Genomic DNA, 27,351 nt, shown 5'->3' on the forward strand with positions numbered 1-27,351 from the left:
ACTTGCGTTCTGCCCTCAATAAAGATGGCGATCATGACGTCTAAGTCGGCAGCTGCCATGCGCGGTGGCCTGTACCATCGGATTTTGAGCTCCGGGGCGGGGATGGAATGAACCATCGCAGCGGCCGGGAGCCATGTTGGAGCGGCGGGAGGCGGCAGCAGCGTCAGGGATGCTGTGGTGGGGGCGGCAAAAGCCGGGGCCGCTCGCCAAAGGGCCTCTGGCCGCGAAGTAGATGGTGCCCAGAGGGTGGCGGCGGCGTGGAGCGACAGGCCTAGAGGCAGGGGACTGGGGTGGCGGCAGGGGTCCGGGTGGGGGTCCGAGCAACGAGGCGGGCCCAAGGCCTGGACCGGGGTGGAGGACAGTGGAGGCAGTGTGGGGAAGTGGGGGGTGATGGCGAGGCGGCAGCCGTGGTGGGATCTCAGGGGGCCGACGACCCCGCTACTCCTGCTCCTTTCCCTCCTCTCTTTGTTCCCTCTTAGCCGGGAGGAGCTGGGGGACGGTGGGGGCCACGGCTGGGATCCGGGGGTAGCTGCTGCTACGGGACCAGGGGCGCGGATCGGCAACGGAGCCTTAGCTCTTTGTCCCGAGCCTCCCGGGGTCCGAGAGGATGGAGAGCCTGGCCTGGGAGTCAGGGAACCTGTCTTCGTGGGGCTCCGAGGGGGAAGGCAAAGCGCCCAAAGCGGTCGAGGGCCCCCGGAGCAGCCGGGGCTGGGAGCGGAATATGGGGTCAAGACATTTGGCAGCCGAGGGCGGGAGACCGGACAAGGACCAGGGTCTCTGTTATGCTGGCGCCCAGAGGTCTCCTCTTGCAGGCGGATAGGGCCTTTGCGAAGAGATAGTCTGTCACCAGAGGGTTTGTCCCCAGGGGTCCCAGGCCCGGAGAACAACCCTCCCTTCCCTTCGGACCTTCTGATTCGGCCCCGTGGTTCTCAGCCCGTGTCCTCTCGGAGGAATACTGGTAGAGGCTCCTCCCCAAAAGTGGGAACCACGCGCTGCTGCGGGGAACTGTGGGGACCAGGGCGCAGGGGTCAAAGCGAGAGAACAGCGATATCCCGAGCGAGGAGGACAGGCCCCCGGTCGGACCGCCCTCCCGGGGCCGTGGGATCTGGCCCCGGACTGGATTCAGCACCTCGCACAGCGAGGACAGCTCCCGAGTCTGGTTCAGCACCGCGCGAGTCTCGGACAGCTCCCGAGCCTACGCCCGAGCGCATGCGCTCCCGAGGTCTCTTCCGCCGCCGCTTCCTCCCGCAGCGCCCCGGGCCGCGCCCCCCTGGGGCCCCGGCCCGGCCTGGAGCCTGGAGAATACCCTTAGAGGGCCGGGCCCGCCCCCGTCGCGCCGCGAACCGCCACCCACAGTTTCCGCAGTACAACTACCAGGCACTAGTGCCGGAGAATGAGGCGGCGGGTACCGCGGTGCTACGCGTAGTGGCGCAGGACCCGGACACCGGAGAGGCTGGGCGCCTGGTCTACTCTCTGGCTGCGCTCATGAACAGCCGCTCTCTAGAGCTGTTCAGCATCGATCCGCAGAGCGGCCTTATCCGCACAGAGGCTGCTCTGGACCGCGAGAGCATGGATCGCCACTACCTGCGCGTGACGGCGCAGGATCATGGCTCACCGCGCCTCTCTGCCACCACCATGGTGGCCGTTACAGTGGCCGACCGCAATGACCACGCGCCTGTATTTGAGCAGGCGCAATACCGGGAGACGCTTCGCGAGAACGTGGAAGAGGGCTACCCCATCCTGCAGCTGCGTGCCACAGATGGTGACGCGCCCCCCAACGCCAACCTGCGTTACCGCTTTGTGGGGCCGCCAGCTGCGCGCGCCGCCGCCTCTGATGCCTTCGAAATTGATCCGCGCTCGGGCCTCATCAGCACCAGCGGTCGTGTGGACCGCGAGCACATGGAAAGTTACGAGCTGGTGGTGGAGGCCAGCGACCAGGGCCAAGAGCCCGGGCCGCGCTCTGCCACCGTGCGTGTGCACATAACCGTGCTGGACGAGAATGACAACGCGCCTCAGTTTAGCGAGAAACGCTACGTGGCACAGGTGCGCGAGGATGTGCGCCCCCATACGGTGGTGCTACGCGTCACAGCCACGGACCGGGATAAGGATGCCAATGGACTAGTGCACTACAACATCATCAGTGGTAACAGCCGCGGCCACTTTGCCATTGACAGCCTCACAGGCGAGATCCAGGTGGTGGCCCCTCTGGATTTTGAAGCAGAGCGAGAGTATGCCTTGCGCATCCGGGCTCAGGATGCAGGCCGCCCCCCGCTGTCCAACAACACTGGCCTGGCCAGCATCCAGGTGGTGGACATCAATGACCATACTCCTATCTTTGTCAGCACACCCTTCCAGGTCTCTGTCCTGGAAAATGCACCCCTGGGCCACTCAGTCATCCACATTCAGGCAGTGGATGCAGACCATGGAGAGAATTCCAGACTGGAGTATTCCCTAACTGGTGTAGCACCCGATACACCCTTTGTGATAAACAGTGCCACTGGCTGGGTCTCTGTGAGCGGTCCATTGGACCGTGAGTCTGTGGAACATTACTTCTTTGGTGTGGAGGCCCGAGACCATGGCTCGCCCCCACTCTCAGCCTCAGCCAGCGTTACAGTGACTGTGCTGGATGTTAATGACAATCGGCCTGAGTTCACCATGAAAGAGTACCACCTCCGACTGAATGAAGATGCGACCGTGGGCACCAGTGTGGTCAGTGTGACTGCTGTAGACCGTGATGCCAACAGTGCCATCAGCTACCAGATCACAGGAGGTAACACTCGGAATCGCTTTGCTATCAGCACCCAGGGGGGTGTAGGTCTGGTGACACTGGCCCTGCCCCTGGACTACAAGCAGGAACGCTACTTCAAGCTGGTGCTAACTGCATCTGACCGTGCCCTTCATGATCACTGCTATGTGCACATCAACATCACAGATGCCAACACTCACCGGCCTGTGTTTCAAAGTGCCCACTACTCAGTGAGTGTGAATGAGGATCGGCCAGTGGGTAGCACCGTGGTGGTCATCAGTGCCTCTGACGATGATGTGGGTGAGAACGCTCGCATCACTTATCTCCTGGAAGACAACCTGCCCCAGTTCCGCATTGACGCGGACTCAGGGGCCATTACCCTGCAGGCCCCCCTGGACTATGAAGACCAGGTTACTTACACACTGGCTATTACAGCTCGGGACAATGGCATCCCACAGAAGGCAGACACTACTTATGTGGAGGTGATGGTCAATGATGTGAATGATAACGCTCCGCAGTTTGTGGCCTCCCACTACACAGGGCTGGTCTCTGAGGATGCTCCGCCTTTCACCAGCGTCCTGCAGATCTCAGCCACTGACCGGGATGCTCATGCCAATGGCCGGGTCCAGTACACTTTCCAGAACGGGGAAGATGGGGATGGAGATTTTACCATTGAACCCACCTCTGGCATTGTCCGCACCGTGAGGCGGCTGGATCGGGAGGCAGTGCCGGTGTATGAACTGACTGCCTACGCAGTGGACCGAGGTGTGCCCCCACTCCGGACTCCAGTTAGCATCCAGGTGACAGTGCAGGATGTCAATGACAATGCACCGGTCTTCCCAGCTGAGGAGTTTGAGGTGCAAGTGAAGGAAAACAGCATTGTGGGCTCGGTGGTGGCCCAGATCACTGCAGTGGATCCGGATGAAGGCCCCAATGCTCATATAATGTACCAGATCGTGGAAGGGAACATCCCTGAGCTGTTCCAAATGGACATCTTCTCAGGAGAGTTGACAGCGCTCATTGACCTGGACTACGAAGCTCGCCAGGAATACATAATTGTTGTGCAGGCCACATCAGCCCCTCTAGTCAGTCGGGCCACTGTACACGTCCGCTTGGTTGACCAGAATGACAACAGCCCTGTGCTCAACAACTTCCAGATCCTCTTCAACAACTACGTATCCAACCGCTCGGACACCTTCCCCTCAGGCATCATTGGACGCATCCCAGCTTATGATCCAGATGTCTCTGACCACCTCTTCTACTCCTTTGAGCGGGGTAATGAGCTGCAGCTGCTGGTGGTAAACCAGACCAGCGGGGAGCTCCGACTCAGCCGCAAACTAGACAACAACCGCCCACTGGTGGCTTCCATGTTGGTGACTGTCACAGGTGAGGGGCGGGGGTTAAGCAAGTGAGCCAGTGACCTTAGCCTGTCAGGTCCTCAGGGTCCCCCACAAGGCACTTCAAAGAGGGGTTTCCAGACTTTCCAAGAATCCCTTAAGTGCTGGGTTCCTGCACCCCACAGGATCTGCCATAGACCTCCCAGGTTAGGGTCATATAGTCTCTGCTTAGGGTCTTGGACAGTCTCCACTGAACCCCAAAGATTCTAGGGCATTATGAGCAGACCTCATAAAGACTCTTAAACTACTTTATTTAAATAATTATTCTATTTTTTTATTTCTTTCTGGCTGTGCTGGCTTTCTTTCAGTTGTGGCAAGAAGGGTCTACTCACTAGTTTCAGCATGCGGGCTTCCCATTGCAATCGTTTCTCTTGTTGCAGAGCGTGGGCTCTGGAGCACTTGGACTTCAGTAGTTGAAGCACAGGGGGTCAGTAGTTGTGGTTCCGGGCTCTAGAGCACAGCTCAGTAAGTTGTGGCACACGCACTTAGTTGCTCTGTGGCACGTGGGCTCTTCCTGGATCGGGGATCAAATCCCATTTGTCTCCTGCATAGGCAGGAGGATTGTTTACCACTGAGCCACCAGGGAAGCCTAAGAACCGTCTGCTTGTTAATCTAGGGATTGCTCTCCTCCTTCTGAAAGGCTGGAGTAATGCTCTGGATGTCCCAGGAAAAGCCAGCATCATACCCCTGTTCAGATGAAGGGTTACTTTGGGTCCATTCTGATTCTCAGCCTGTGGAGAAGAGGGAGGCCAATCATTTAGTGGTCAGGAACAGCATCTTCCTTTGGCAGCTTCAGACAGAGAGCAGACCCATATTAGCCTGGCTGCTATCGATGGGGCTGACTGAGCCCCTGCCCATTGGGAGAAAGTCTGGAGATCCACTTGTCTCTTCTGCAGCCGTGGACCAAGGCTTTTACAAACTGTTCCCTCAAAGGAGAGCGCGGGTGGGAAAAGCTCTTGCAGGCCTAAATACTGGAGGCTGCAGGGGTTGGGACAGGCTTTACCAGTGCTTATTCTCCAATTCTGAGGCATAGGACTCCTGGCACTGCCAAAGAAGGCACATCTTCATTCATCCCTCAATTCCCTGGACAACAAACCCTGTCGGCCACCCAATGTGTGGAGACGAGGCATATATGCACCTCATCCTCATTTCTGAGGGTGGCCACTGAAATTGCAGGACCCAGGTCTGGGGTGATGGGCAGCTTGCTGATCCAAGGATGCTGCGGAGGAGGTCAGGGTCCAAGATTCTCTTGGAGAGAAGGAATTTGCTGACCCAGGGTTCTGGGAGATGCGGTTGAGTGGTCACAGGCCTAGGGACCCTTCTAGTGAGCTGGGAAGACAGTTGGATAACCAGAGATAGGGAATAGGTGATCCCTCACCTGGAGGATATTCTCAGAGGGGATGTTTTGCTAGTTCTGCAGTGCTGGGGAATGGGAGGAAAGAAAGTCAGTCATCAGTGGCCTTTGCTCCCTTTCTATCCTGATTGGCCTGCTGACCATAAACCTGGGGAAGGGTGGGCTACTGATCACTTAGGGACCATCTTGTGTGCTTTTAGAGGAATGACCTGCTGACCCATGGGCACTACTGGCCGGCAGAGAGTGGGTGGGTTGATCCCTGGCTCAGGCCATTCCCCATGCCGGAGGGAGGAGACAGGAAACAGTACCTTGCTGACACCTTGGTGCAGAGAGTTGGTGATCATAAGCTGAGACCCCCTTGTGTCCTGGTAGGGTCAGCCCACTAACACAGAGGTGCTGGGGGACTGGGCTAGTAACCCTCCTCTGTCCCTGGGAGGGGCAGGCGCTGACCCCAGACTGACCTCTTTTCCCACTTCCACCGGCAGATGGGCTGCACAGTGTGACGGCCCAGTGCGTGCTTCGCGTGGTCATCATAACTGAGGAGCTGCTGGCCAACAGCCTCACCGTGCGCCTGGAGAATATGTGGCAGGAACGCTTCCTGTCGCCACTACTGGGCCACTTCCTGGAAGGTGTGGCTGCGGTACTTGCCACCCCCGCCGAGGACGTCTTCATCTTCAACATCCAGAACGACACGGACGTGGGGGGCACCGTGCTCAACGTGAGCTTCTCGGCGCTGGCGCCCCGCGGGGCTGGAGCCGGCTCTGCGGGCCCCTGGTTCAGCTCCGAAGAGCTGCAGGAGCAGCTGTACGTGCGCCGCGCCGCCCTGGCCGCCCGCTCGCTGCTGGACGTGCTGCCCTTCGACGACAACGTGTGCCTGCGCGAGCCCTGTGAGAACTACATGAAGTGCGTGTCGGTGCTGCGCTTTGACTCCTCTGCGCCCTTCCTGGCCTCCGCCTCTACGCTCTTTAGACCCATCCAGCCCATCGCAGGCCTGCGCTGCCGCTGCCCGCCCGGTTTCACGGGAGACTTCTGCGAGACGGAGCTCGACCTCTGCTACTCCAACCCCTGCCGCAACGGCGGCGCCTGCTCGCGGCGTGAGGGCGGCTACACCTGTGTTTGCCGGCCGCGCTTCACGGGTGAGCGGGGCGCGGGGCTGGGGGAACATCAGGCAGAGTGGGGGGCGGAAGTCAGTGCAAGTGAGCATTGGGCATCACTCTTGAGCCACCCGGGGTCAAGTTGGGCGCGGTTATTCCAGAAGCGGTAGAACCCGGCAGAGAGGGAGCCAAAGGCCGCGAAGAAATAAAGGTCTTGGCTGGGCCAACCCCCTGGTGGCTCAGATGGTAAACAATCTGCCTGCAGTGCAGGAGACCTGGGTGGGGAAGATCCCCTGGAGAAGGGAATGGCTACGCACTCCAGTATTCTTGCCTGGGAAATTCCATGGACAGAGGAGCCTGTCAGGCTACAGTCCATGGGGTCGCAGAGTCAGACACCACTGAGCAAGCATCTAACAGTTTAACTGGGCGGAGGAAGAGGAGGGGGCGTGACCCTGGGGAGGGGCGTGGCCGGAAGGGGAGAGAGGGCAGGGTCTGGTATAATAGGGGCATGCTCACAGCGAGCGGGACTTTTGCGTCTTCTTGGCTCTCACCTGGAGATCGTGGCCTTCGGAGGGGCGGGGCCCGCTGGCGCCGGGGGCGGGGCGTGGTCTGACCCCGCCTCTGCCGCCAACTTGACCCCCTAGGCGAAGACTGCGAGCTGGACACGGAGGCCGGACGCTGCGTCCCGGGCGTCTGCCGCAACGGGGGCACCTGCGCCAACGGGTCGGACGGCGGCTTCCGCTGCCAGTGCCCGGCGGGCGGTGCCTTCGAGGGTCCGCGCTGCGAAGTGGCGGCGCGCTCCTTCCCGCCCAGCTCTTTCGTCATGTTCCGCGGCCTGCGACAGCGCTTCCACCTCACGCTGTCCCTCTCGTAGGTGCTCGCCCGCATCTGCGCGCCCGCACGGGGTCCCCACCACCTCCAAGACCCGGGTTCCTGACTGCCCCCATCCTGGCGTCCCATGGGACACCGCCCCCTCCCCGCCCTCCCTCATCACTTCCTCCCTCACCTAGCCTGGGTGGGCTCCCTCAGACCTTCTTGTCACAGGGATGGTGGGTGTGAGGAGGGGGTCTTACTTGTGACGGGCCCCTCCCCGACCCCAGGTTCGCCACGGTGCAGCCCAGTGGGCTGCTCTTCTACAACGGACGCCTGAACGAGAAGCACGACTTCCTGGCCCTGGAGCTCGTGGCTGGGCAAGTGAGGCTCACATATTCCACCGGTGGGTGCCCCCGCCCCGTGGGTCAGTATAGGGGCTAGAGGGTGCATGTGTGGGGAAGTTGGCTGGGGGGGGTGTGAACCCCCCAGGCCCTCCTGAACATGTAGCTCCACCCATGCCCAACAGACCACTTTCTCCATGAAGGCTGTGCTTCTCCCACGTGTCCAGAGGCACTCTGGTCTGGCCAGTGTGGCCACCAGCAGGGGGACGTTATCTGATGCATCCAGGGTCACCCTGGGAGTAGCTGTGCTTGCATGACTGGGTAGGGGGAGGGGAGGCCTCGCAGCTCCAGACCAGCCTCCATGCACATCTGCCCTGCAGGTGAGTCCAACACAGTGGTCAGCCCCATGGTTCCAGGGGGCCTCAGTGATGGGCAGTGGCACACAGTGCATCTGAGATACTACAACAAGGTGGGCACCGCCCTTGGCCTGGGAGCGTGGGGAAGGAGCTGGGATACCAGGTTCTGGGATACCAGGTGACCCCTGGGGGTCCTGTTGAGTGACGTGCCAGGTCTCTAGCCCCGGACAGATGCCCTGGGGGGTGCTCAGGGCCCCTCCAAGGACAAGGTGGCTGTGCTGAGCGTGGATGACTGCGATGTGGCTGTGGCTCTGCAGTTTGGGGCTGAGATTGGCAACTACTCTTGCGCGGCTGCTGGCACGCAAACAAGCTCCAAGAAGTGAGCTCCCCAGCCCCTGAGCCCCAAGCCCCCTGCCTGCCAGAGCCCACCCCACCTTTCCAATACTGCCTCCGAACTCCCCATCCTTGCCCAAACCACCAGATTTTCCTTTCCCCACTCGAATGCTGAAACTCCACCTCACCTTAGCCCCCATCTCTGTGTTCTACCCCAGACTCCCTGCTTGTACACATTCCGCCAGGCACCCACTCTCCCAAATTCTCTACTCTCTTGGTCTCGCTAATGCCCCACAGGTCTACCTGACCCCTATCACCCCCCTAGCCACCCTTCTGGCTCCCTTTTTCATCCTCATCTTCAACCCCAGCCCCTTCCACCTTTCCCCAGACCATCTGCCCATCAGAAACTCTCCTTTGCACCCCCACAACTGAAGTCAGGCCCTAGTCCTTCCTCAGCCTGATCTTACCCTCCCCATTCAATCACCTTACCCTCTGAGTCCTACCCCCTCCATTTCCTATCCCCTCCCCCAACCCAGGAGCAAGCCTACCCTGGCCCCAGTCCCACCAATGACCTGGACCCCTGACCCCCAGGTCCCTGGACCTGACAGGCCCTCTGCTCCTGGGGGGTGTCCCCAACCTTCCCGAGAACTTCCCCGTGTCCCACAAGGACTTCGTTGGCTGCATGCGGGACCTGCATATCGATGGCCGCCGAGTGGACATGGCATCCTTTGTCGCAAACAATGGCACCGTGGCAGGTAGGCCACGTCCCTATCATAGGGAAAAGGTGGAGGGCTTTATGGATGGACTCAAACTCTGACCTCCTCCTTGTCACCTCTTCTGGCAAGCATTCTGCTGCAGTCTGGCCTTTAGGACCTGAGTCCTACCAATTCCACCCCCTGCAAGAACATGGGGCTGAGGTCTTGGGCCCTTTCAGCCCCCCAGGCCCTGTATTTTGTCCAGCGCTCGTGCCCTCTCTCGTGTTCTCATGGCCTCCACGTACTTTTCTCTCTCAGGCTGCCAGGCCAAGCTGCACTTTTGTGACTCGGGCCCCTGCAAGAACAACGGCATCTGCTCAGAACGCTGGGGTGGCTTCAGCTGCGACTGCCCGGTGGGCTTCGGAGGCAAAGACTGTCGGCTCAGTGAGTGGGCAGCCCAGGGCAGGAAGGGCCTGTGGAGTTTAGCTTCTGTTCTCAACGTGAGGCCTGTGACTCTGCTTCTTTTACCCCACCAGCTATGGCCCATCCCCACCATTTTCGTGGCAATGGCACACTGAGCTGGGACTTTGGAAATGACGTGGCCGTGTCTGTGCCGTGGTACCTGGGGCTGGCGTTTCGGACGCGGGTGAAGCAGGGGGTCCTGATGCAAGTCCAGGCTGGGCCACATAACACGCTCCTCTGTCAGGTGTGTCTGTCCTCCTGAGCCCTTCCCTAGACCCCCAGCTCTCAATCTTTGAGGCCACCAGCACCATTCCTGTGGTTTCAGGCCTGGTCCCTGGTGGCTCAGATGATAAAACATCTGCCTGCAATGCAGGAGACCTGCATTTGATCCCTGGGTTGGGAAGATCCCCTGGAGAAGGCAATTGCAACCCACTCTAGTATTCTTGCCTGGAGAACCCCATGGAGAGAGGAGCCTGACAGGCTACAGTCCATGGGGTCGCAAACAGGACATGACTGAGAGACTAAGCGTGCATGCGTGTGTGCACACACACACACACATACACAGCATACTTCTCTACTAGGAGCACTGATCATACTTGACCCTGCTCTCGACCTTGGCCCTTGACCCTCTTCCTTATCATATCCTCTGCAGGTGCAGCATCCCAGACTAGCTCTCCCCTGCCACCTGCACTAATCCATGACCCCTGCCCCTTAACTTTACTCTCAGAAGCATAGAGTGCCCTGGCATAGGGCCCTCCATGCCAAATATAGCCTGTCCCTCTTGTACTGACCTCTGCTCTTCGTGACCCCACCTCCTGACACTCCTGGCCCCTGCCCAGTGTGGGGCTCTGACCCCAGGGCTGTGCCTCTCTGCCCGCAGCTGGATCGGGGATTGCTGTCTGTAACAGTGACCAGGGCCTCAGGCCAGGCTGCCCACCTCCTCCTGGACCAGGTGATAGTCAGTGACGGCCGGTGGCACGATCTGCGGCTGGAGCTGCAGGAGGAGCCAGGTGGCCGGCGGGGCCACCATGTCCTCATGGTCTCATTGGACTTCAGCCTCTTCCAGGTCTGACTTCTAACCCTGGGGTGGTCCATTCTCAGCCTTCCGACCAGACCCACCTCATCAGAACCCCACTCAGTCCAACTCCTCTTCTTCCGTCCACTGCACATAGTCTGATGTTGTGTCCCGAGTCCCCCTCCTCATGTCCTTGCTCTAAGCCCACCCTGCTCCGCCCTCCTCATGTCAGGGAGGCTATGCAGATTTCTGGCCTGGTCTTGGGGTACCTCTGTAGCTAGCACTTTGCCAAACTTCTTCTGGTCTCCTGATCGTCCCAGCTCAAAATCATGGAATTTCAGGGTCTATTCGGAGTCCAGGAGAGAGGGCCCAATCCAGAGCCCAGCTCCAGACTAAACCTTCCTGTCATTTATCCCCTGTGCTCCAGCAGGTCCTCTGTACTCGGGAGCATCTCATGCCGAGACCAGCCCTCTGGTCCAGAGGTCCAGAGCATGGTGCAAGGCTAGGATAAGGCCAAGGCTGACACTGGGGTAAGGCAGGGGTTCATCGGTCCCCCCTTCACCATGCTAACTGTCCCCTTCCCCCAGGACACTTTGGCAGTGGGGAGTGAGCTGCAGGGCCTGAAGGTAAAGCGACTCCATGTGGGAGGCTTGCCCCATGGCGCTGAAGAGGAGGCTCCTCAGGGTCTGGTTGGCTGTATCCAGGTGAGGGTCAGCGTGCAAATATGAGGTGGGGCATTAGGGTGAATGGTCAGAGATCAGGGGTGCCTTGAGACCCGAGATGCTGCATTCACCTGGACGTTGGTATAGGGGTAGTGGTGACCAGAGCCATCAGAGACAGGTCAGGCCCTTCTGTGCTGTTGGAGGTGAGTCCAGCTTAGATGATCAAGGGCCATTAGAGGCCTATGTCAGGGAGAGCATAATTAGGGTTCTCATGGGGGCACAAAATGGGAATATTGGATCAGGGTTTAGGGTACCCCCTCCAGTATTCTTTTGTGGAGAATTCCATGGACAGAGGGGCCTTGCCGGGCTACGGTGCATGGCGTCACAAAGAGTCGGACACAACTGAGCGACTAAGCACACCGGGGTTTGTACGGAGATTGCATGTCAGGGGTCAGGAGACCATGTGGGTAGCTCTGCTGGACTCGGGGCTGAGGTGCTCTGACATGGGTCTCACCTTGCCGCCTATGCCCGCAGGGAGTATGGTTTGGCTCCACGCCTTCGGGGTCCCCAGCCCTGCTTCCCCCAAGCCACCGGGTGAACGTGGAACCTGGCTGTGTCGTGACCAACGCCTGTGCCTCTGGACCCTGCCCTCCCCATGCTGACTGCCGAGACCTCTGGCAAACCTTTTCCTGTACCTGCTGGCCAGGTGGGGCCTGGGTGGGGTGTACCTGCTGGCTGGGTGGGGCCTGGGTGGGGGCAGGGTGATCTGGGGCTCATGGTGAAGACTGGGGGACCTGGAGAGGAGGCAGGCGCCGAGAAGGACAGGTGCCTTCTTCCTCCCATGCCTGTGGCCAGTGTCCTCAGCTCCCTGACCCAACCCACAGGTTACTATGGCCCAGGCTGTGTGGACGCCTGCCTCTTGAACCCCTGTCAGAACCAGGGGTCATGCCGGCATCTCCCGGGGGCCCCCCATGGCTATACCTGCGACTGTGTAGGTGGCTATTTCGGGCACCACTGTGAACACAGGTAAGGGGCTGGGGGCTGAGGTGATGGAAAGAGTTGGAGAGGGTTGGGAAGGGTCGCTGAGCTATGGCGGAGGCATCTCACCTGGCTCTCCACCCCAGGATGGACCAGCAGTGCCCACGGGGCTGGTGGGGGAGCCCGACGTGCGGCCCTTGCAACTGCGACGTTCACAAGGGCTTTGACCCCAACTGCAACAAGACAGACGGGCAGTGTCACTGCAAGGTGCGCCTGGCCCCTGACCTTTCACCTGTGCTGTAGCCATTCTGTGAGGCTTGCTGACCTCTGACGCGTCCCCTGACCCCTTACCCCTACCCTGTGACCTAACTGCCACCTCTTGTCCTTGACATCTGACCACTCCCTTACATTCCCTTGAGGCCCGTCTTCCTTCTGGCCTGTGAGCACTGTTCTCCCAACCCTTTGCCCTTGATTCCACCCACCCCCCAAGCCCTGACCTGAAATCCTCACCTTAAGCCCTGACCCCTGACCTCCGGCCCCTGACCCTGTCTCAAACAGGAGTTCCACTACCGACCGCGGGGCAGCGACTCATGCCTGCCATGCGACTGCTACCCAGTGGGCTCCACCTCACGTTCCTGCGCCCCCCACAGTGGGCAGTGCCCCTGTCGCCCAGGAGCCCTCGGCCGCCAGTGCAACAGCTGTGACAGCCCTTTTGCAGAGGTGACGGCCAGCGGCTGCCGGGGTGAGCAGGCCCCCCGGGCAAGTCCCATGGCATGCTTGGCTCTCTGGGTAGGGGCTCTAGATGGCTTCTTGTGCTGCCCAGGGGCTCCCACATTGGCCCCAAGTATTTTGATGGCCTGTCACAGAATCTGATGGGCCAGCTCCCCTGAGGCCAGCAGCAGAGTGGTAGGCAGTGGGCCTGGGGTAGGTGAGGGGTCAGTGGATGTGGCCATCCCTGGCCCCAAGCCCTGGCTGCCCACCTCACTGTCTTCTTCCTCCCTAGTGCTCTATGACGCCTGCCCCAAGTCCCTGAGATCTGGTGTGTGGTGGCCGCAGACTAAGTTTGGCATCTTAGCCTCAGTGCCCTGTCCTCGGGGGGCCCTAGGTGAGTACGTGGGGGACAGGCACATTGCTGAGGGTGGCGATCGGCCTGTCCTCTGACCGCTAGAGCCACCTCTTTTCCTGAGGTGGTTGGCCTTGTTCCTGCCAAGAGGTGGGAGCTGGGTGGGGGGCGACATTGGTTCCTCATTACCTCTTTGTGGCTCTGGCTCCCTCCCCCTGACCCTCACTGAGCCTCCGTCTGTTTCTCTTGGCTTCTGGGCAGGATTGCGGGGTGCAGGTAAGGGGTACGTGTTTGCTCAGGTGCGCTGCCCCCTCCCACTGCCAGAGCTTTTGCAGACCCCTCCTGCTGCCTGAAGTCCCTGCAGACCCCTCCCCACTGCCTGAGGTCTCTAAAAGCTCCTCCCAATTGCTTGAAGTCCCTGGAGGCCCTTCCCCACATACACATTTCCTAAGGTCCTTGTAGACTCCTGCTCAGTTCCTCAGCTTCCTGCAGGCCTCTTTCTACTGCCCAAGGTCTTGAAAGACCTCTGCCCTCCATTGGAGGACCCCACAGACTCCTCTCCGTTGCCTGAGGTCCTCACAGAACCCTCTCTGCTGCTTGAGGTCCCCGCCATGGCTGGACCAAAGCTGTCTGCGTGTGCATGCTCTTGTGTGTGTTTTCCTGTGCCTCTGCACGTGTCTATGTCTGTCTTTTGGGAAGGGGTCTCTGTGTTTAAGTCAGTGTTCCTCTTGCTGGTGGCGACAAGCTCTCTTAAGGACCAGGTCAATTTCATTCAACTTTCATTCCAGTCTCACAGATTAGGGAGAGATGGCAGCAAAGTCTTTGGGGCAGTTGAATTTTGTGTGGGAATTTTGATCCCCACCCTATTTTGGTCACAAAATTCTACTGGAAAACCTGGATGTCTGTGTGTGTGTGTGAAAGAGAGAGAGAGAGGGAGCATTGTGTGTCTGTGTGTTTGTCCTGGGTCACACAGCATCTACTTGTGTGTAGGTGAGAGCATTGGCTTGTGTGTTTGGGTGCGCATGCACCCACACACACACACACACACACACACACACACAGGGTTTCCCTGATAGCTCAGCTGGTAAAGAATCCGCCTGCAATGCAAGAGACCTGGTTTGATTTCTGGGTCGGCAAGATCCCCCGGAGAAAGGATAAGCTACCCACTCCAGTATTCTTGGGTTTCCCTGGTGGTTCAGTTGGTAAAGAATCCACCTGCAGTGTGGGAGACCTGGGTTCGATCCCTGGGTGGGGGAGATCTTCTGGAGGAGGGCATGGCAGCCAACTCTAGTGTTCTGGCCTGGAAAAATCCCCAAGGACAGAGGAGCCCGGTGGCCTGCAGTCCATGGGGTCGCAAAGAGTCAGACACGATTGAGCGACTAGCACACACACACACAGTCCCGCCCTTGTGTTCTCCTTTATGTCATGGCTGTTTGAAATGGTCCCCAGACCTCTAGGAACTGACTGATAAGCGCCTGGGGCCCATCTTTGCTGGGGATTGGGTCTTCTCCATCCCGGGGTGCAGCCATGGATGCCTACTCCCTGGTCCCTGCATCAGGGCTTCCCCTGGGGTAGAGGAGGGTGCTGCGGTTGCCTCCTCAGTGAAGGGGTCCAGGCCCCAGGACTGATTGAGAGTCACCTGCCTTCAGGTGCGGCCGTGCGGCTGTGCGACGAGGACCAGGGTTGGCTGGAGCCTGACCTCTTCAACTGTACCTCCCCGGCCTTCCGAGAACTCAATCTGCTGGTGAGACTGCCTGCACCTTGCCCTGCACACGAGACTGGCCCCAGCAGTGGCCCTGGCCCGTCTCCCCAGGCCCGTGATGGGCCCTACACATCATGCCCCAGCCCTTGACATCCTGGGCTTTTCTGTGTAGCCCTTTAATCTGGCCAAACCCTTCTTCCCATGAGGCTTTTGAGAAAGGCCCAAGAGACCACAGAGTGACCACTTCTTCTTTATCCGGCAGCTGGATGGCCTGGAGCTGAATAAGACGGTCCTGGACACGGTGGAGGCCAAGAAGCTGGCTCAGAGGCTGCGGGAGGTGACCGGCCACACCGACCACTACTTCAGCCAGGACGTCCGAGTCACTGCCCGCCTGCTGGCCCACCTGCTGGCCTTTGAGAGCCGCCAGCAGGGCTTCGGGCTAACAGCCACACAGGACGCCCACTTCAATGAGGTGGGGCCGCGCCCGGGGCTCCCGATCCCCTGGCCCCGGACCCCCGCCCCCCTGCTCAGGCCCCTCCTGATCCCCGGGAAGTGAAGCTCACGGGCTCTTTCTCCCGCCTTGTCCACTCCAGACCTACTCCCTGCCTACTGGGGCCCCCCTAAGCACCTGGCCAGACCCCTCAGGCACCCCCTCATGTGTCCTTACCTGGCTGGGCCCGCTTTTACCTCCCTCCTCCCAGAATCTGCTGTGGGCCGGCTCTGCACTGCTCGCTCCGGAGACCGGGGACTTGTGGGCTGCGCTGGGGCAGCGGGCCCCCGGAGGCTCCCCGGGCAGCGCCGGGCTGGTGCAGCGCCTGGAAGAGTATGCAGCCACGCTTGCGAGGAACATGGAACTCACGTACCTGAACCCCGTGGGGCTGGTGACACCCAACATCAGTATGTGGAGGGTGGGCTGGGGCAGGGGCCTGTGAACTCAGACCAGGAGGTCCGAGGGGCGGGGGCTCTGGGTGGAACATTAGTGGCTCGAGACTGTGCTTGGCAGGGACGCAGGCTCTGCGCTGGTAGCCAGGAGGCCATATGGGTGCTGGGACTTGGGTCCAGAGTCGGGGGAGGCGGGAGGGGGAGATCCCTCAGCACAGGGTGGAGATCCTTGCTGGGTCTCACCCCTCTTCCTCCGGGGCAGTGCTCAGCATCGACCGCATGGAGCACCCCAGTCCCACCCGGGGGACCCGTCGCTACCCTCGTTACCACAGCAACCTTTTCCGGGGCCAGGATGCCTGGGACCCTCACACGCATGTGCTGCTGTCTTCCCAGGCCCCACGGCCGTCCCCCGCTGAAGGTGAGAGGTCACCCCTGGGCCGGGTCCCGTTTCCCTGCCCCACCCCTGCCCAAAGCGGAACCTCGCATGGCCCTCCTGTCACTTCTCCCCTTGCCCAGACCCTCCTCCTCACTGCAAATGACCTCTCACAGGCCTGGATACTCGGGATTCAGCCCCAGGGGCCTGTGAGTTCTTCACTGGCACCTGCTCCCTGCACTCCCTGGTTCTGGACCCTCAGGGAAGAGATTCCCATGCTTGATGCTGGCTCCGGGTCAGAGCTGGGTCTGTGGGTGCTTGGGGGTCAGAGGTCACTGACAGCGGCTCCTCCCCCTCCTCCGGCAGTTCTGTACCCCAGTGGCAGCAGCATGGAAAATGCCACCACCTCGAGCATGGCCCCCCCACCAGCCCCTCCAGAGCCCGAGCCCGAGCCTGGGATCTCCATTGTCATCCTCCTGGTTTACCGCACCCTTGGGGGGCTGCTCCCTGCCCAGTTCCAGGCCGAGCGCCGGGGTGCCAGGTATGAGTAGAGTTACCCCCAGGCCTCTCAACCCTGGGCTGCCTGCTCGCTCTGACCCAGCTTAGACCCCCCCACACTTATGGTGGACAGACAAGCAGGTTCACCATCATCCAGAGATGCGCCTGGCCACACTCCTGCTCTGCGAGTCTCGTCCGTGCCGGGCTCCGCCATGTCAGTGTGTTTGGGGGACTAGATAGACACAGAGCCACAGCTGGGCCAGTCACATAAAGGATACAGGAGCCAGCCAGACAGGCAGACTGGCCAATGGAGATGGGCTGACCGAAAGGGGCCAGCTGGGGGCATGCAGGGAGACACAAAGTCTACAGCTGCTTAGGCTGCAGGCTCCAATGTGGGCAATGGATCCAAAGCCCCTCAGCTGTAATTCTGCAGAACCAGGCCATGGACTCCTGGTGTTGAGGCCACTCAGTAGAGGTTGAAGGGGTTCTCAGAAACAACACCCAGCCCAGGGTGCCCCAAGCTCTGGGCAAGGGAAGACAGGGAGGTGGGCAGTCAGAGCTTGGGAAGGCCGGCGGCATCCAAGCTCAGGTGGGGTGTCTCCTCAGGGTTCCCCAGAACCCAGTTATGAACTCCCCGGTGGTCAGTGTGGCTGTGTTCCACGGACGCAACTTCCTACGAGGTGTCCTGGAGTCCCCAATCAGCCTGGAGTTCCGCCTGCTACAGACAGTGAATCGCAGCAAGGCCATCTGTGTGCAGTGGGACCCGCCTGGCCCGTGAGGACCTCCACTCTGGAAACCCTTGGTCCCCCTGGTAGCCCCTGGGAGGCCCAGCCTGCCCCTGGGGCCCCCACCCATGCCCCTGTGCACCCAGACCCATGAGGAACGCAGCTCCCGAACTCCAGGCGCCCGCGGCCCCTCCCAGTGCCTCTCATAAACCCCTGCCTGGCGACGGGGCTCTCCCCCGAGGGGATGGTCGGTCTGACTGCGCTGTGGCCACAGGGCGGACCAGCATGGCTTGTGGACCGCACGGGACTGTGAGCTGGTGCACAGGAACGGGTCCCACGCACGGTGTCGCTGCAGCCGGACGGGCACCTTCGGGGTCCTCATGGATGCCTCCCCCCGTGAGGTGGGGCTGGGTTCAGGGAGCTGAGGGAGTGGGAGGCTCAAAGGGCAGGGGTGCCTGACAGTCCCCGCGACCCTCCCTGTTCCCGCAGCGGCTGGAGGGTGACCTGGAGCTTCTGGCGGTGTTCACCCACGTGGTCATGGCGGTGTCTGTGGCTGCGCTGCTGCTGACCGCGGCTGTCCTGCTGAGCCTGCGCAGCCTCAAGTCCAACATGCGGGGGATCCATGCCAACGTGGCTGCCGCCCTGGGGGTGGCTGAGCTCCTGTTCCTGCTGGGGATCCACAGGACCCAAAACCAGGTGCAGGGGCTGGGTCGGGGGACCCGTGTGCTGCTGACCTCATATGGCCCAGGAAGGTGGAGGGGGCCAGAGTGCATGGTCAGAGGTCAGGGGTGCTCAGTCACTTTGGGGCAGGATGCTGGGGTAGGGTGCGGTGGTTGGGGGTTCAGAGGCGGAGTGAGGCGGAGAGGTCCTGATGTCCCCCCCACCCCCACCAGCTGCTGTGCACCGCGGTCGCCATCCTCCTGCACTACTTCTTCCTGGGCACCTTTGCGTGGCTCCTCGTGCAGGGGCTGCACCTCTACCGCATGCAGGTGGAGCCCCGCAATGTGGACCGCGGCGCCATGCGCTTCTACCACGCCCTGGGCTGGGGCGTGCCTGCTGTGCTGCTGGGTGAGGGCCTTGCTCCCTGGCCTGTACAGGCTTGTGACCCCTGACCTCCATCCATCACGTGGGCTGACCCCTGCCCCTGATCGTGACCCCAGCCTCAGCCCCCTGTGCCACTTGTTCAGGGAGGAGCCTGCCCTGCCCCCACCCCAGCTTCTCCCCAGGTACGTGAGAGATGGCAGCTCTGGAACACACCCCCTCTATCCTGTACCTTCTCCTCTGCAGGCCTGGCCGTTGGCCTGGATCCCGAGGGCTACGGGAACCCTGACTTCTGCTGGATCTCCATCCACGACCCCCTCATCTGGAGCTTCGCTGGCCCTGTCATCCTTGTGCTCATGGTGAGTACCCTCTACTCAGTCCCACCTTGTGCTCCCCTCAGTGGGATGGAATGGGAGGTGGCCCTGCAGCCGGTGTGGTGGTATCAGCCGAGGGGTGCCAGGTGGCAGTCTGCAGGCTTCCTGGGCTCAGCCTCCTCTTCTGTTCCTGCCCAGCTGGCATGGAGATGGGAGATGTGGGGTCACAGGCTCGGCTGCTCTCCCTACCTGTCTATCTCTCCATCTCTATTTTTCCATCCCTCTCTGCTTCCCTTTGATGGACTTCCCTTGTTGGACTTTGCCAACAAAGGTCTGTCTAGTCAAGGCTATGGTTTTTCCAGTAGTCATGTATGGATGTGAGAGTTGGACTATAAAGAAAGCTGAGCGCGGAAGAATGGATGCTTTTGAACTGTGGTGTTGGAGAAGACTCTTGAGAATCCCTTGGACTGCAAGGAGATCCAACCAGTCCATCCTAAAGGAGATCAGTCCTGGGTGTTCATTGGAAGGACTGATGCTGAAGCTGAAACTCCAATACTTTGGCCACCTGATGGGAAGAGCTGACTCATTTGAAAAGACCCTGATGCTAGGAACGATTGAAGGTGGGAGGAGAAGGGGATGACAGAGGATGAGATGGCTGGATGGCATCACTGTCTCAATGGACATGAGTTTGAGTAAACTCCAGGAGTTGATGATGGACAGGGGGGCCTGGCATGCTTCAGTCCATGGGGTTGCAAAGAGTTAGACATGACTGAGCGACTGAACTGAACTGTTTCCCTATCTCTGACTTTTTCCATGATTCTAAGCTCTCTGTTTCTCCTTGGTTATTATGTGTGTGTCTGTATATCTGTGTATATTTCTCACGGGTTCTGCCTCTCTGTCTGTGAGTCTCAGTGTCTTCTGTCCCTGTCTCTCTGTCTGTCTCTCACTCTCTCTGTCTCTCTCTGCCCTGCTCCTGATCCACATGTCTGGCTGTGGGTCCAGATGAATGGGACCATGTTTCTCCTCGCGGCCCGCACATCCTGCTCCACTGGGCAGAGGGAGGCCAAGAAGACCTCTGTGCTGTGAGTTAGCTTGTTGGGGGAGTGGGGAATTTTCAGAATGGCAGCCCTCTCCTGGGTGGGGTTGGGGGGCTTCCTGGAGCACCCCTGGTTCAGGCTGGGCTCCAGATTCTGGGTAGGGGATGAAGTCACCCTTCATCCCCTAGCCAGCAGTCCCTCTCTGGTACCCTTGCCTTACTTCGGCCCCACACGTCTGTCTCCACCCTGCTGTCTCTCCAGTCTCCCGATGCCTGGATGGCTCACTTTGCCCTTTGCCTTGCGTTTCCATGTGCCTTCCATGCTTTCTCTCATGCCCCGCCTCCCAATTCCAGTCGGCTTTCCCCATGTCCCCTCGTGGCTCCCTGAGTACTCTCCTGGTTCCGCCTGTGACCTCCAGACTCCCCTAGTGCCCTCCTGAGACCCCCACGTTTCCGTGTGAGTTCCTTTCCCTCCACGTCCCTGTGTGTCCTCCCATGTCCCCCACGTGAGCCCTGCGTGACCCTCGCGTGTCTTGTCCTTTCACGTTCCCTTGGCAGGACCCTTCGCAGCTCCTTTCTGCTCCTTCTACTGATCAGTGCCTCCTGGCTCTTTGGCCTTCTCGCAGTCAACCACAGCATCCTGGCCTTCCACTACCTCCACGCTGGACTCTGTGGGCTCCAGGTAACCCTGACACCGCCCCCCTGACTCTGGACCCAATGGGGCTTCGGCAGGGTGGGGCCTGGGGCCTTAACCCCAGGCCTGGAGCTGATGCCCACCCGATGATTGACAGCTGACTGCTGCTGAGCCTGGACTGCCCTTCATCAGTGCTGAGGCTCCTGGCTGCTTGCTGGTCCACATGACCTTCACTGACTCCAGTCACTCATGACTTCTCACTACTTCTGTTACCTTTCCCTCACTCCCTTACCACCCCCCGGGGGCTCCGCACAGCCTCACTCTCATCTGCAATGACTGATCCCACTTGTTGACCCTCAGTGACTTCCACTGGCCCTAGCTGACCCCCTCACAGCCCTGCTCTGACCTCTCATGGCCCTCACTGTCCCCTCTCTGATCCTCGCTGACCCGCAGGGCCTGGTGGTATTGCTGCTCTTCTGTGTCCTGAACGCAGACACCCGGGCTGCCTGGACACCAGCCTGTCTGGGCAGGAAGGCAGCGCCCGAGGAGGCCAGGCCGGCGCCTGGGACGGTGAGGGGCCCTCTGGGCAGAGGAGTCGGGGTAGGGTCCCCGGGAGGCCAGCGTTGGAGGCTTCCCCAGGGCTGGCTCACGCGCCTGTCCCCTCCACCACCCCAGGGGCCTGGCGCCTACAACAACACGGCCCTCTTCGAGGAGAGCGGCCTCATCCGCATCACTCTCGGTGCCTCCACTGTCTCCTCGGTGAGCAGTGCCCGGTCCGGCCGGACCCAGGACCAAGACAGCCAGCGGGGACGCAGCTACCTCAGGTGAGGGCAGGGCCGCCTCGTGAGGGGGCATACGGCCCAGGGCTGGCATTACCAGGTCCTTGGGCTGGCTCCACCCGTCTTGGCCATCTGTGCCTCTGCTCTGCTGCCTCTGCCCCAGTGTCTTCTGCCACACACCCAGGGGCACCTTCAGAGCCATACCGTGTGCGGCTGGCTGGGTACTCACAGGTGCCCTGCTTCCAAAACACCCCGTCACATCCCTCTTTGATGGGGGCTCCTGCGTTTCTAGGGACAACGTCCTGGTTCGACATGGCTCGGCTGCTGACCACACTGACCATGGCCTCCAGGCTCACGCTGGCCCCACTGACCTGGACGCGGCCATGTTCCATCGAGATGCTGGTGGAGGTGGGGGCCCGGGCCAGGGAGGAGGGACTCAGAGGGTCTCTCCCCCATTCCCCTTTCTTCTGCCCCCAGGTGGGAGCAGCAGCTGACAGGGCTGGGGCAAGCTCCCCCAAGGTCGCAGCTCCAGGAAGCACCTACCCAGACAGCCCCAATTCTCCTGGCCATGACCCAGCCCTCCTGTTCCTGCCCCCTACTCCAAGCTTGCCCCGAGTTCCCAGAGCCTCCCTCAAGACCCCCCACGGGCCTCACCTCCCCGGCCACTGCCGTGTGTTCCTCCTGACCTTCCCCCCTCCAGGCGCAGACTCCGACTCTGACAGTGACCTGTCCTTGGAGGAGGAGAGAAGTCTGTCCATCCCATCCTCAGAAAGTGAGGACAATGGCCGGACGCGGGGCCGTTTCCAGCGTCCACTCCGCCGGGCAGCCCAGAGCGAGAGGCTCCTTACCCACCCCAAAGGTAATAGGACCCCTCTGACCCCATGGGTGACCAAGAGATACCCCATATTCCACTTGGGTGTGAACCCAGGAGCCCCGCTAGCCCCTGAAGATTCCTGGGACTGACTTTGGGGTCATCGTGGGGTGCCCCCACACCTCTCCCCATCCAGCCTCTCACCAGAGCTCTGCTGGCTAGAAACCCAGAAGGGGCCCAGGCAACAGACGAGCAAGGTCAGGGACATCACAGGGTAATGTGTCATCCCTCCTCTTCCCTGAGAGTTGGGGTTCAGCCTGGTCTTCCTGACCCCTCAGTCATCAGGTTCCCGCACCGCCAGTCTCTGTCTGTCTCAAGTCAAGAGTAGGGGGAGCTTATCAATCCCTGGATGGTTCCATGGATCTCCGAGAGACACCCTCCTATTCCTACTGCTGCTGCATCAGCGAAGCCCAGATCTCAGGCATCATTAGGGTTAGGGGGCTACGGAGTCCGGATTGCGGGGTTGCCAGACCCTGCGGTGACTCTTGTAATCGACCCTGGCTCTGCAGACGTGGACGGCAATGACCTCCTGTCCTACTGGCCAGCCCTGGGGGAGTGCGAGGCTGCTCCCTGTGCTCTGCAGACCTGGGGCTCTGAAAGGCGCCTGGGGCTGGACACCAGCAAGGACGCAGCCAACAACAACCAGCCTGACCTGGCCCTGACCAGTGGCGATGAAACCTCCTTGGGTGGGGCCCAGCGCCAGAGAAAAGGTATGGAGCCCTCGGGGTTTCCCTGGGGGTCTAGTGGTTAAGGCTTCACCTTCCAATGCAGGGAGTGTGCCGGTTCGATCCCTGGTTGGGGGAGCTAAGATCCTACATGCCCCGGCCAAAACCAAAACAGAACAAAAGACTGACTTTAGCCTGTGCTCCAGGGACCCTGGGAAGTGGCCAAGTCCTGAGCCAGAGGATTTCATCCTCTTAATCCAAACAGCCTCACAGGGACCCTGAGGACTTATCTCCCTTGTGTGGGGGGTTCTGCTCCTCTATGCTGCTTCACGGTCCCACAGGACAGCCCCATTCTGGCCTGAGACTTGCTTGCCCCACAGAGACCCCAGGGGCCACTCTTGCCTTACCTCAAGGGATTCCTTCTTGTCCCCCTGGAAGGTTTCTTCCCCCTGGTCGTGCTTTCCAGGGGTCCCAAGGGGTTGTCCCTGTCTCAGCTCAAGGGGTCTCTGCCTCTACTCCTGCGTCACCTCCGGGACTGCTCCTGCCCCAACCCTGGGATCCCTGTCCCTTTGACCCTGACCTGGGGGCTGCTCCTCCTCTGATCTTGGGGGATGGTTTGCCCCTACCCCCACAGCAAGGGGACCACCCCTCTCCTGAGACCATGGATTACTGCCACCTCACTCTTACCCCTGTCCTGCAACCTCTCTGCGATTCCCAGGAGCGGCCTCTGTACCCTTTCCCCAAATGGTTTCTGCCCCCAAGTCTGTGACCCAGGGATCCCAGACGCTGCTGCGTCCCTAGCCCCAGGGGAGTTCCTGGCCCTCAGACACACACTGTCCCCCGCATGTTCCTCCCGCAGGCATCTTGAAGAACCGGTTGCAGTACCCGCTGGTGCCACAGACCCGAGGCGCCCCCGAATTGTCCTGGTGCCGTGCTGCCACCTTGGGCCATCGTGCAGTGCCGGCTGCCTCCTACGGTCGCATCTGTGCTGGCGGGGGCACCGGCAGCCTGTCGCAGCCCGCCAGCCGCTACTCTTCCCGAGAACAGCTGGATTTGCTCCTGCGGCGGCAGCTGAGCCGCGAGCGGCTGGAGGAGGCCCCCGCCCCGGTCCTGCGTCCCCTGAGCCGGCCGGGTTCCCAGGAATGCCTGGACGCCGTGCCAGGCCGCCCGGAGCCCAGGGATCGGGGAAGCACCCTACCACGGCGGCAGCCACCCAGGGACCACCCTGGTGCCACAGCGGGCCGCTTCGGGTCACGGGATGCGCTGGACCGAGGGGCACCCTGCGAGTGGCTGCGCACGTTGCCCCCGCCCCGTGGTGCCCGGGACCTTGACCCACAGCCCCCGCCTCTGCCCCTGTCTCCCCAGCGGCAACTCTCAAGGGACCCCCTCTTGCCATCCCGGCCCTTGGACTCTCTGTCCAAGCGATCGAACTCAGGGGAGCAGCTGGACCATGCGCCTAGCCGGCACCCCTCACGAGAAGGCCTTGGGCCACCCCCACAGCTGCTCAGAGTCCGGGAAGCGCCCGCCAGTGGCCCTAGCCACGGACCCTCCACAGAGCAGCTAGACATCCTCTCCTCCATCCTTGCCTCCTTCACCTCCTCGGCTCTTTCCTCCTCCGTGCAGTCCTCAGGCACACCCTCGGGCCCTCACACCACCCCCACCCCTTCTGCCACTGCCTCTGCACTCGGACCCTCCACGCCACGCTCCGCCACCTCCCATAGCATCTCGGAGCTGTCGCCCGACTCAGAGTAAGTGGCATTCAGCCACCTGCTCACACCCCTGTCAGTTTAGGGCAATCTCCCATGCACCCTGCCCTATATTCCGCCACCAGATGGGGTGAGGTTTGGCAGAGAGCGTGGGCTGCCCTGGGCTCGGCACGGGCAGAGGGCAGAAGTCTGGCAGTGAGTGGGGTGATAAGCAGGAACTGGGTGGCTATGTGACCTGGGCCTGCACCTCCTGGATGCAGGAGGCGAGTCAGGTACCTTCCAAAGGGCTTGAGGTCCTGGAGGGGGAGGGCAGGAGATAGCCTGGAACGTGGAAGGGGAAGGGAGGAGTCTCTGCTTGGGAACTTTGCTTAGGGTGGAGTGTGGATAAGGAGAAGTCAGACGTAGGTGCAGGCTTCGAACTTCAGTTTGAGAGTAAATCATTCATTCTCTTGCTCACTCAGTCAATGTGCAGCTCCTCCTACCTGGAGGCACTGTGGGGTGGGCCACACAGGAATTGAGCTGGGACCTGGTGCATCTCGGGCATTTGTGGGGTAGAGGATTAAACTGGGTACAGGAGTCAGAGAGGTAGTGGGGAGGAGCCAGAAAGGACCAGGCCTCGGAAGCCGAAAGTGGAGCTGAGTTTTAAGGAGGAGGAACAATTAGGCCAGGTTCTGTGGAGGTCCGTAGGGTGACAAAAGCCTTCGGAGGGAAGGAGACCCTGGGACTGGGGAAGGAGACCATCAGAACCTGAGCAGAGATTGGGGGGAAGACAGGAAGGAGAGGGTGCAGGAGGAGATCTGAGGTGCCCAAGGCTCTGGAAGGGGGTGGGGTGAGGATGAGGGAGCTGGGAGCACCCCCTGGGCCCTCCTGCAGCCTAGCCTTGGGGTCTGACTGTTGGACAGGGCTGGGAGGACTGAGCAGGGGTTCAGGCTCTGGACTCACACTTGACCTCTCTGAACCTGTTTCATCATCTGCAAAATAGGCCTGCGGTAGCAAACTTGTTGAGGTGTGGAGATTAGGGAGATTTTTTTGGGGTCAGGTGTTTAACAGAACCTGTACATAGTAGGTGCTCACTCAGTGCTTAGAGAAAAGACATAGGTGGCAGCCAAAGGGCCTGGCTGGGGAGTCTGAGAGGCGAAGGTGATGGGGGAGGCGGCCCGGGTCAGGAATGGTGGGGTGTCCAGGGGGACCTGACTCTCAGCAACCGCCTTCCATCTCCACATTCAACTCTGCAGAGTTCCCAGAAGTGAGGGTCACTCCTGAGGAGCGGCTGAGCAGAAGAGGACCAGCGGGGGGCAATGGAGGATCTGGGCTAACAAAAGTGACTCTGGACTCGGGACTCGGCCTCCCACAGCCCCGCCCCCAGCTCTCCCTGTTGCTGCAGCGCTGACTGTCCATGCTCATCTGTGAGCGTGTGCAAGTGTGTAACAGGCGCGGGGAGTGAGGGAGCTGGGGAAGGACTTTTATACATTTTGTACCTTTGTAACCAGAGAGATATGCTTATGTTATTTTTCAGCTTTTCTGTCTCCCGGGGTTCTGAGGCTGGGCTGGGAGGGGGAGGGGGACAGAGGGGAAAGAGGTACAGAGTTTGGGCCCATTTGGGTCCCTGGCAAATTATTGGCTCTTTCCTCTCATCTTAACGGGGAGGATTCAGACAGGAGGGGTAAATGCACCCCCACCCCCCTATTCCCTGGTTGATCTGCATACTGTCGGGGCCCCAAGTGCAGAATTAATCTTTGCTTTTGCTTGGATGTCCCACAGGGCACACTTTGGGGACTCGGGGGGGGGGTTGGTCTTAAAAACAGGGGTCCTCTGACCTCCTCACAGGGGCTCGCTCATGCTGCCCCTCCCCGTGGATGTGTGTGTTTATTATGCGGAGTCCCTGCCACTTACTGCCTTATGTCCCAGGACTGATGCTGTGGGGCGCTGGTGGATCAGCAGATGTCATGTTTACAGATCTAGGCTTCCCTTCTCCCACGGGGAGGGGCTCAGGCCCCTATTCAGACATTCCTTCAGAGGGTGGATGGAGTCCTCGCAACCCCTGCCCCTGCCGTGTACAAATGTCGTGGTGCCATTTGGTTCCCTGACACTGCCCCCTGCTAGAATTTATTCTGAAGGGTGATGTCTGAGGGGGAGCAAAGGGAGCAAAAACAAGGGAATTAAAGACTCAGAATGTAGGTGCCACTGCCTCCCATGTTTACAGGAGCCTCCCTGGCCCCAGGCACCCGGGCTGCAGGAAGTGACTCAGTTCCATCGCTCCTTGATTCCCTTGTAAAGGGAAAAACGACTGTTAGGACCCAGTTCACAGACTCTCACTTTTTTTACTTCGTCTGATGTCCAGAACTGGGGGCTTTGACATTTTGTTACTTTGTTTACAGGTCAAGAGTTTAAAACAGTTTTTACACTTTGTTTACAGTTTAAAACTTTGTGAACTTTTACACTTTGTTTACAGTTGAGAATGTTTTGTTTGTTTTTTTCCCCCCTTTGTTTACAAGTGAAAGGTAGAGAAAGTGGGAGAGGGGCTTGGAGGACCCACCTGTGAGGACCCTGAACCTGGTCATCTTGAGGGCTTTCTAACCCCCTAGTCGTCCCAGGCCAAAGGTCAGCCCTGAGTCCCCTGTTGAACAGCAGGCCCAGAAGGCCCAGTGGTAAGCGTAGGCATCTTCTTACCACTGGGAACTGCAGCCGTGCAGGGCTGTGGAAGGTCTGTGCAGATACCCACCTCCTTCACGCATACTCTTGGGAGGCAGTTTTCAAGGAGATTAAAAGTTCTACTTTACTGACTGGTGCCAAATCCCGCCAGCCAGGACCCCAGC

At 60.3% G+C, this 27,351-nt stretch overlaps 1 protein-coding gene across 1 annotated transcript; it reads left to right on the forward strand.

The window, feature by feature from the left end:
* Nucleotides 1-390: 390 nt before the first annotated feature.
* Nucleotides 391-26,007, forward strand: CELSR3 (cadherin EGF LAG seven-pass G-type receptor 3). The gene is made up of 35 exons (XM_055557422.1): nucleotides 391-4,132; nucleotides 5,983-6,633; nucleotides 7,236-7,461; nucleotides 7,692-7,807; nucleotides 8,126-8,214; nucleotides 8,323-8,480; nucleotides 9,026-9,189; nucleotides 9,448-9,573; nucleotides 9,666-9,835; nucleotides 10,472-10,657; nucleotides 11,194-11,310; nucleotides 11,803-11,974; nucleotides 12,153-12,294; nucleotides 12,393-12,513; nucleotides 12,805-12,988; nucleotides 13,250-13,351; nucleotides 14,959-15,053; nucleotides 15,274-15,483; nucleotides 15,713-15,908; nucleotides 16,156-16,311; nucleotides 16,633-16,807; nucleotides 17,371-17,538; nucleotides 17,764-17,890; nucleotides 17,979-18,185; nucleotides 18,383-18,557; nucleotides 18,777-18,889; nucleotides 19,847-19,926; nucleotides 20,439-20,562; nucleotides 20,968-21,084; nucleotides 21,190-21,338; nucleotides 21,586-21,695; nucleotides 21,994-22,152; nucleotides 22,674-22,874; nucleotides 23,689-24,577; nucleotides 25,771-26,007. Exons 1-35 carry the CDS (start codon nucleotides 391-393, stop codon nucleotides 25,796-25,798), a joined length of 9,945 nt encoding a protein of 3,314 aa, XP_055413397.1. The 3' UTR covers nucleotides 25,799-26,007.
* Nucleotides 26,008-27,351: the final 1,344 nt, after the last annotated feature.

Source organism: Bubalus kerabau, chromosome 20 (genome assembly GCF_029407905.1).
Source record: "Bubalus kerabau isolate K-KA32 ecotype Philippines breed swamp buffalo chromosome 20, PCC_UOA_SB_1v2, whole genome shotgun sequence".
NCBI classification, from domain to species: Eukaryota; Metazoa; Chordata; class Mammalia; order Artiodactyla; family Bovidae; genus Bubalus; species Bubalus kerabau.

Excerpts from the sequence above, each read along its gene's own strand:
- CELSR3 (XM_055557422.1), top strand. The coding sequence starts at position 391 with ATGGCGAGGCGGCAGCCGTGGTGGGATCTCAGGGGGCCGACGACCCCG. Across the intron at positions 16,312-16,632 it reads ACGGCCGTCCCCCGCTGAAG|TTCTGTACCCCAGTGGCAGC; the intron begins GTGAGAGGTCAC and ends CTCCTCCGGCAG. Across the intron at positions 16,808-17,370 it reads GCCGAGCGCCGGGGTGCCAG|GGTTCCCCAGAACCCAGTTA; the intron begins GTATGAGTAGAG and ends GTGTCTCCTCAG.